The sequence below is a fragment of the Cydia strobilella genome, chromosome 8 (genome assembly GCF_947568885.1).
Source record: "Cydia strobilella chromosome 8, ilCydStro3.1, whole genome shotgun sequence".
Classification (NCBI taxonomy): Eukaryota; Metazoa; Arthropoda; class Insecta; order Lepidoptera; family Tortricidae; genus Cydia; species Cydia strobilella.
In genome coordinates, this window is record NC_086048.1 from 4,508,268 (window position 1) to 4,517,543 (window position 9,276).

General features: G+C 38.8%; 2 protein-coding genes across 2 annotated transcripts in view; one reads left to right on the top strand and one right to left on the bottom strand.

Annotated features, from left to right (window-relative positions):
• The window catches only part of LOC134743507 (cytoplasmic dynein 1 intermediate chain), a 126,151-nt gene that overhangs the window by 71,167 nt on the left and 45,708 nt on the right, over positions 1 to 9,276 (bottom strand). The window lies entirely within an intron of this gene.
• The window catches only part of LOC134743487 (protein Lilipod), a 38,445-nt gene continuing 29,734 nt past the window's right edge, over positions 566 to 9,276 (top strand). The window contains exons 1-4 of the mRNA XM_063676935.1: positions 566 to 938; positions 1,029 to 1,293; positions 3,188 to 3,415; positions 8,499 to 8,564. Of these exons, the coding sequence (XP_063533005.1) occupies positions 876 to 938; positions 1,029 to 1,293; positions 3,188 to 3,415; positions 8,499 to 8,564 (622 nt within the window). The 5' untranslated portion in view covers positions 566 to 875. The remainder of the gene's footprint in view (positions 939 to 1,028; positions 1,294 to 3,187; positions 3,416 to 8,498; positions 8,565 to 9,276) is intronic.

Genomic DNA, 9,276 nt, shown 5'->3' on the forward strand with positions numbered 1-9,276 from the left:
CATAGAGAGAATCATACTAGGTATCTTTGTCTTACACTAGTACTAGCACCCAAAAGAAAAGGATAAGTAGTTTGTTTAGTTCTTATTTACTGACAATTTGGTTTGACCAACTATAGTTAAGATTCATTTAGATTAATGGAATTTAAATAAACAAAAATCTACAGTGCAACTCCGTACAACGAAACGTTTACCGTTCATTCGTTCGCTTCGCGTCATAGGTCGCAAGTGTACTCCAGCTACGCGGCGCGAAGCCGCGATTCGCGCACGAGTGTGGAGGGCCCTATAGACATATACAAGTTAGTAGTTATTAGGCCCCATACGCACGAGAGCTTAAAAAGCGTTGTGTGTTGTGTGCGACTCACCCATAAGCAAGAGCGAGGAAGCGATATCTCTTTCTCGCTTTTACTTATGTGTGCGTCACACACGCAACGCTTTTTAAGCTCTCGTGCGTATGGGGCCTTATAGTTCATTTAAATCAATCACTCGTGAACATGAATCTCTCGTGAACGAAACATGTCTACGTCAAACGTCAATCGCGTCTGTGGGTGCGATTGTGCGTGTGGAATGCAGATTGTATTGTGAATGCGATGGATTGCAGTCGTTCATTTGTGTTGTGTCAAATAAAATAAATATGTCACGTCAAGTTTAATTAAAATTATCCGAGTGTTTTTAACATCCGTTTATCTAATTTTATGCGCTTCTTTAAAAATAATGACTTCGCGTATCAATGTATTATGAAGTGACAAAGAAAAAATACAGTGTACTTACCGAATTGTGCCACAAAAAGAATGTTGTGAACAGTGAAAATGAAGTGGTATTTTGTGAAATATCTCGTTGAAATAAAAAACAAAAGATAAGTGCTAAACGGATGGACGATGGATCATGAAGAAGCGGACTTGCGTGAACAGATATTCCATAACAATGTCAGGGAACAGATAGTGAGTTCATGTTTTCTACTTCAAAACAAAAAGCTTTCACATCACGTAATTCCGGAAAAAAGAGAAACTAAAGCTGTGTTTTTGTTGTAGATATTCCTGCTACTGTTTATCCTGCTTTACCTCTTCTCGTTTATGCTCATCGAGAAGTTCCGTCGTCGAGACCATGAGGACTTCTTGTCAGCCGACGAGGACGAGGTTAAAGTGTACCGCATTAGCCTATGGCTGTGCACGTTCGCACTGGCCGTTTCCCTGGGGTCGCTGCTTCTGCTGCCTGTGTCTATAGTCAGTAATGAGGTGCTCATACTGTACCCAAAAAGTTATTATGTGAAATGGCTGAACAGTTCTTTAATACAAGGTGAGTGGACATTAAATCATACTAATGTAAGTAGAACACTCTATTTAATATCTAGCAGCATTATTTAGAAAAGCTACTCAATGCTAGAAGCAACTGCTGGTCAAAAGATCCAAAAGCCCACCTTTACTTGGCTTCAGGGGCCTAGCTAGAGGATATGGAGCCCGGAGCAGTCACCAAATTTACGCCCCGTGACTACTGACAAAAGTTTCCCTGCTGCTGCCTTTTGCCCATTTTGGCGCCCCCCCCCCTTAAATGGCCCCCGGGGCACTTGCCCCCTCTGCCCCCCCCTAGTTACGCCACTAGTTGGTTTTTCTCAAAATCATAACCTTGGGTCTCACATATGTAATGGGTAGGTAAACAAAACCAAAATCCATAATAAATTTCATACTTGGCTTGTTTTCTGGACTAGAGGTGTTCAAAAAATAATGTGCCTTTCCTAGTAACTCATTAGCACAGTGTACTTATTTGGCTACCATTAACAGTAGGTACTTAAGTGTACAACTGTACATGCTGACCGCTAATGAATTAATTTAAGTTAGCAGCCTGACTGCAAACTCAAAAATTCTAGAAACATCATTAAAACTTGGCATTACATTAAACACATAGTAGTAGTATAGTTGAATATCTATTCTGGTTACTGACCTTGTTGCAACAATTGTCTTGCTGATGTAAATTTGGCACAGTTCACAACCCTCATTTTTAACGCCATTGCCATTCATCAAAACCAAAAGCTTATGAATTTTAGTCATTACAAAACAATGAGAATTGGGTTAAGGTGTGAAGTTGGCATAGCAGCATTGAGAATTAATTTGATGGTGAAAGTGTTCAGCCTTCATATAGAAGAATATTTATTAAAAAATCTTGGAAACTTTTTTCACACAGATCTGGACTTTTTGCTTTCATCCCACAGGATAATTAACTTTTTTTTTGCACCTTTAGTGTCACAGATTTGGCATTTTCAGGACCTATGTCACATTTTAAATATAAATTTTTAAGTATATATTATTACAAGATACCTACTGTCTCTCGTTGAAGAAAGATAAAAACAAGATTATGGACACCAATAAATTAGCTCATATTTGATATAATACATTGCCTTTAAATCAACTGCCAGACTGTATTATGTGTGCAAATGATCAAATCAACTTCTTTGGACCCTTAAGCCAGGGATACACTAGGCGACATGTGTTTTTTGAAATTTGTCGCCTAGTGTATCCCTGGCTTTACATCCTTATTAAAGTACCTAATCCATACTTTCAGCTTGTGCTATACATACCAAGTAATTTCAATAATTATGATGCAATTGCGAACAATTGATGTTGAGTCTTTATTGTTATCATATATCAATAAATATATATAAACAGATAAAACATTGAAAGATTTCAAAGTCAAAGTCATATCATTATTTGCCATACATACACAAGTATACATGCAAATATATAATAAATAGTACTATATTTGGATTCAATATCTAATTTGTGGTGCCGAAATCACTTCATGGATGGCATAGTATAGTCTGTGAAGCCATTTCCGTCAGTAGAAAAAAGCGGCAAATTTAAAAAAACGTAAGTGCTAAAGGGCGTCGACATCATCGCCCCATAGAAAATTTGAATTTCGCGCCTTTTGCTACTGACAAATTTGTTTGACCGGCTATAGAAACCTTATCAGGTTCTTTAGTGAAATTATCATCAACCACAATAATATAAATATACGGCATAGGTCACCACACTATATGCCGCAAAAAAGTCAAATTCCATACTTACAGTCTGCCTGCAAAAAGAAAGCCCTTGAAACTTACCCAAGCGCTAAAAACATTGGAGACCACCTAGTAAACTATCTGAATCTCTATCTGAAGTTCCAGTAAATATCTAAATTGTATTCTCTTTTGTTGCAGGTCTATGGAACCATGTATTCCTCTTCTCAAACCTCTCCCTCTTTGTATTCTTACCGTTCGCCTATCTCTTCTCCGAGTCCTCTGGGTTCCCTGGCTACAGAGGCCTAAGAGGGCGCGTGTATGAAACCTTTTTGGTGCTTGCGTTACTTGGAGTGGCCATGCTGGGGTTAGCGTACGTCATATCAGCGTGGCTGGAGGGGGACCGATCCAGTATTGATGCTTTGCTTAGTGAGTATTTTACATTATGATTTTTTATGATTCTTTTGGGCCCCCTGTCTACAGGGGCGTGTGCATGAAATCTTTCTAGTGCGCTGACGTTTCTTGGAGTCGCCATGTTGGGGTTAGCGTATGTCATATCAGCGTGGCTGGAAGGGGGGACCGATCCAGTATTGATGCTTTGCTTAGTGAGAATTTTACATTATGACTTCTTTTGGGTTGCCTGTCTACAAGGGCGTGTGTAGGAAACTTTTCTGGTGCTGGCGTTACTTGGAGTCGCCATGCTGGGGTTAGCTGATATGACGTATCATATCAGGGTGGCTGGAGGGGGAATGATCCAGTATTGATTCTTTACGTTATAGTTTTGTATTTTTGTACCTGTCCACGTATCCTGCCCACCATGACATACGGTGACAAGACATGACTGGACGCTCATAAAATACGAGTAGCACATAGAGCCATGGGGCGCGCCATAATCGGCATTAAACTTCAAGACCCAGTAAGCAATGTTGACATCCAACGCCGATAAAATGGAATTGGGCGGGACATGTTGCCAGGATGCCAGGCAGAGTGTGTGTGTCATAATATTTTAACAAGTATGTAAATGTGAGGTTAACGAATCCTTCAAACAGCAAATAAATGCATTCGATATATTTATTGCCGTAACACCAGGTGTAGCCAGTCTGACGGCATTCCTTAAGATACCTATTCAAGCTAGCGTAGGATTCAGGATTGTATTTTCTAAACCAATGCGTGTGGGTACATTTTGTAGGGCACGTCTCACAATAAGGAATAAGAGCGTTTTCGTATTGTACGATCCGATATCGGATGTCGGATATGACCACAAAAAAGAAGTAGAAAAGCGCCCTTTTATATTGTTTGTACATTTAATATTTGTTTGTTGTTCAAAAGAAAGCGTTTATGCAAAAATAAAGGAACTTGATGCCATGAGGCATTTTCTAGCAGGTGTTTTTCTCCGAAGGTCATCCGATATCGGATCGATAACGCTCTAAGGGTTCACAGATGGCCAGTTGAGTCTTGCTGTTAGTACGGCAGATCAGATGGCATTATGGAAGCCTCTGTTGATAGTGTTGATACCTACAAATGTTGATAAAGCCCATTAACCGGTATAAAGCTCGTCACAGACGGAGCGATAATATATCGCCGACGGCCAATATCGGCAGATTTCGACAGATATCTGCGAGTGTCGCTAAGCACCGCATACGCAACGATACCAAAATATAAATCTCTCTGTCTAGCACCTACATTGTGAGATAGACGAAATATACCGACCGATACATCGCAAGGCATCTTAAGGCATTTGCAGATGCGATAAGATATAGGCAGATACCAAAATATATATTACAGCTTCGTGTGTGGGCTCTGTCAAATAGTCCGTAAAAGATATCGGCAGATGCCGTACCCGTCGGTATCTGCCGATATATTATCGCTCCGTCTGTGATGGGCTTAAAACGTTCAGCGAGACTGCGTCGTTCTTCACACACAACTAACCACGAATAATAGATGCCGCCTCACAGCAGACAATTCCAAACGGAAAGATTGTTATGTTGATTGGGCGCAAACGCATTATGTTTGACTACTCGCGTGCGACAGCTATGTGCTTTTCTAGTTATGTACTTAAGCGGGATTTACATTACGAAATTAGTGTCATGCATATTGAAATCAGTTTCACGAAAGTAGTTTCGATATATGCGAAAGTAATTTCGTGAAATAATTAGTGTCGTGAAATTCAAAGTATCGCAGTGGCCACGGCCCCATCAGCATCGAAGCTACACGTCCGCACAGCGCAAACACTTTCGCGACATGCACGAAATTGATGCATGCATTACGAAAATATTAAATTACACGTGAAACTGTTGGTAAAACTACTGTCACGAAATCAATTTCACGCCACGCCACTAATTTCGTAATGTAAATCCCGCTTCAGTTACGAGGTAAATTCTCGGTACTGTTCAGATCAGATAAAAACCGGTGACAATGCAATATTTTGATCGTCAATTTGATCTGATGATGGAAACCGACGATGGCTGTAGGAACTAGGTGATAAAACAACATAACTTCGTTGAGTTTGTGTTTGTTAGGATTAGGAATTAGGATATTATTTGAATAAATAATATTTTGACTCTTGACTCTTGATAGTCTCGATGAGTATAGTACCTACAAGATTTTTTAAAAGAAAAGTACAATCCGCGATAAAAGCTTGAATAAAAACTTAAATTTCTCCTGCAAATCAAATAGATAAATATTGCGCTGTTGTCTTTTTTAGGGTTCCGTACCCAAAGGCTAAAAACGGGTCCCTATTACTAAGACTTCGCTGTCTGTCTGTCTGTCCGTCTGTCACCAGGCTGTATCTCATGAATCTAGACAGTTGAAATTTTCACAGATAATGTATTTCTGTTGCCGCTATAACAACAAAAACTAAAAAAAGAATAAAATAAATATTTAAGTGGGGCTCATCCCCATACAACAAACGTGATTTTTTTTGACGTTTTTTTGCGTAATGGTACGGAACCCTTCGTGCGCGAGTCCGACTCGCACTTGGGCGGCTTTTTGTCTATAACTGTCTTTGTCCGCCCACATGTATACGACACAACTGGCCTCATAAATAAAACCTAATTAATCAATTCGCAATCAGTATTCCTAACATGTCTTAATCTAAGTAGTGTCAAACTGCGTTTAATATTCAATACAGCAACACTTGTGCACTATGTCACTATTTGTATTGCAAAGTTTGTAATTGCTTTGTCTTTGAAACAAAGGAAATATTTATACGGCCTGTGCAAATTAGCCGTAATATAACATTTGATTTTAATTTTGTCTTCGATTTCGGTTGGATTTATAAAAAAATATGCTTCATTGCATCTCTTTATGTCCTATAGGCGGAAAAAATATTGCTTCCTGGAAACAACGCGATTTTAACATACATACATACATACATACATATAATCACGCCTATTTCCCGGAGGGGTAGGCAGAGACCACGGATTTCCACTTGCTACGATCCTGACATACCTCTTTCGCTTCCTTCACTTTCATAACATTCCTCATACACGCTCGCCGGTTTAGGGTGCTCTTGACCTGGCCTTTCTTCAGGATTTCCCCGATCTGATCAGAGAAAGTCCGCCGAGGTCTGCCCCTTTCAACTTCCGTTTCTACCTCTCCCATATACACTCTCTTTGTTAGCCTTCTTTCACTCATTCTTTCCACGTGTCCAAACCATCTCAACATACCTTTCTCAATTTTTGTCACTACTTCTTCGCTCAGTCCACACTTTTCCCTTATCACACTGTTCCTAATTCTATCTTGTAATCTCACACCACACACACTTCTCAACGCTCTCATTTCCACTGCATTCACTTGGCTCTGATGCCTCTTCTGCCATACCCAACTTTCGCTACCATACATAAGTGTAGGCACCAGCACCCCTCTATGCACAGCCAAACGTGCCTTTTGCGACACCTTCTGGCTGCTCATAAAAGCGTTAAGTGCCTCATTCACGCGATTTCCAGCACTCACTCTCCTTTCAATATCTTTATCATGCTTACCGTCCCTAGTGAATAATGTTCCCAGATACACAAACTCTTTCACTTGTTCTACTCTTTCTTGACCAATCAAAATTCCACAGTTTGTCATATATTCCTCCTTTTCAAATACCATAACTTTCGTCTTACTTACATTTATTTTCATTCCTTTCCTTTCAAAAGATCCATGCATTCTAGTTACCATCTCCTGCAACTCTTCACCCGATGACGCTAGCAATACCAGGTCATCAGTCATTTTAACTAGGGATGAAATGGTAATAAACTCATTTTCAGGCGCACTATTCTTTATTTCAGTATATACTTTTTTTTAAACGACGTTTTAACTAATTTCTGTACGAAAGAAAACAATAGTCGCATTACTTAAGTAAATGAAAGCTGAATACATATAGCCACATGACAAGAAAATAGATAACATCCATGTTCTACATCTACATAATAAATTCAGTTCGATTCCTATGTTCGCAAGTAGTTGAAATATTAAAATCATATGTAAATAATAAGGCTTACAGGTAAGAAATAAATTGGTAGTATACATTTGGACAAGTCGTCTTGCGAAACTTATCTAATTTGTGTAAATTTGCGTGCTACCTATATTAAACTTAAATATTAGATACCTATATGTTGAGAGGTCTTTGCGTTGGAAAATTTGTGTCGGTAGGTATTAATAAATCAAACACAGTTTGCTGAATCCTGAAGTTTAACTTTACAATCGATGACGGCTATAACCCATGACGGCCCAGACTATTTTTACCGTTTATCACTTTCATTATGCCGCTAAAATAACTCGGTTCGATATTCGGCAGGCGAATGTCAGTATATCGGTCATTCTCCCTGTTACCACTATTTCTTGTCTTTTGTGTACATTGCAATGGTTGCATTTTTGTCACTTGTCATGTCATGTGTCACTTTCGCACGTGTTAGAACGTGACAGGCATGATGACAGATGATAAAAAACTGACCATCTTAGCCCTACTGCACTGTATAAAATTTTAAAAATGCTAAGGTAGTCGCGGCTATATAGAAACGTTAGGTACCTACTTATGTATACAGTAGGTCACTGTTTGTTAATGAAATAGCGCTATTCGGCTTAGGAGGGCTGTATATTACGCGAACGTCACTTTTCAGCCTAAGTCGATTTTCACATTGGGTGCGTACGCCGCTGCAGTGTGCGAGTTGGACATCGATATGTACAGTCAGCTAAACGGTTTAGCCTAAACCACTAGCTAAGCACCCCTGCATACAAGTAAGATACACATTTGTATGCAGGGGAGCTAAGCTAATAGTTTTGTGACTGGACGAGCCTTGCGGGCCGCGTCAGTGCGATAAACGAGTAAAGTTTTTTGGAAAGTAAAGTAGTTTGGACTTTGGACTATTATTTAACAAGTTCCTGCGTTACTTTTCACCATACTTTAAAAACACTCGTTAGGTATCGGAAGCAAATAAACAACTGTGCCGACGAATAGTATTGAAGTTGAAGAATTTTTAAATTGACACAGATGCATCTTGATTGAATGATATGTTTTTGTTCGCAGATCTATGGACTTATCTACCATTCTTGTACTCCTGCGTGTCTTTCGTCGGTGTTATGATGCTATTGGGTGAGTACATTTTGATTTCACCTGCTTTGAAATTTGTAAAATAGTATAAAAGTTTGGTTTCAGACCAAACTTTAGTCAATAAGTCCCAGCTCAAACCTTAAAAGTTATGAATCTGTTTTTTGTGCCATATAACTGGTATCAGTCTGAATTAAACTACCCATTATACATTAGTTGATTGTGCAGAAACAACAAGTTCTATAACAACATTCGCAATTTTAAAATTATTGACGGCAAAATCCTCGTACGTTCTGAGCCTTACTAGCATTACCTACTGTAAACTCTCAATTCTTTTGTAAAAGCTTAAGCTTACCTTTTTGTAATAAAGTAAATTATAGTGTTCGCATTCTTCGCTAACGTAACACTTTCTATTTGCAATATTTGCATATCGTGGCTACTTTAAAAAAAGCCTGAATGTCAATGTGAATGTTAGTATGTCTCACAGCAGTTTAAATTCGATTAAAGCCTCGATCTTTTATTTAACTGATGGAAGTAATATGGATTTAAGAAGTAGTAAAATGATAAGCAGTCAATACAATCGACCAAATTTCTTTGTTTGGTTGGACGTTGGACGGAAATCTTAAGCCATTTTAATGAGGTCACCGCTGCATATTGTCGATAAAGCTTTTCTACCTACTTTGATAAACTAACTAAGTACATACAATATTGTTAGGCGATAATAACATAATATATATAATAATAAACATCGCTCCAC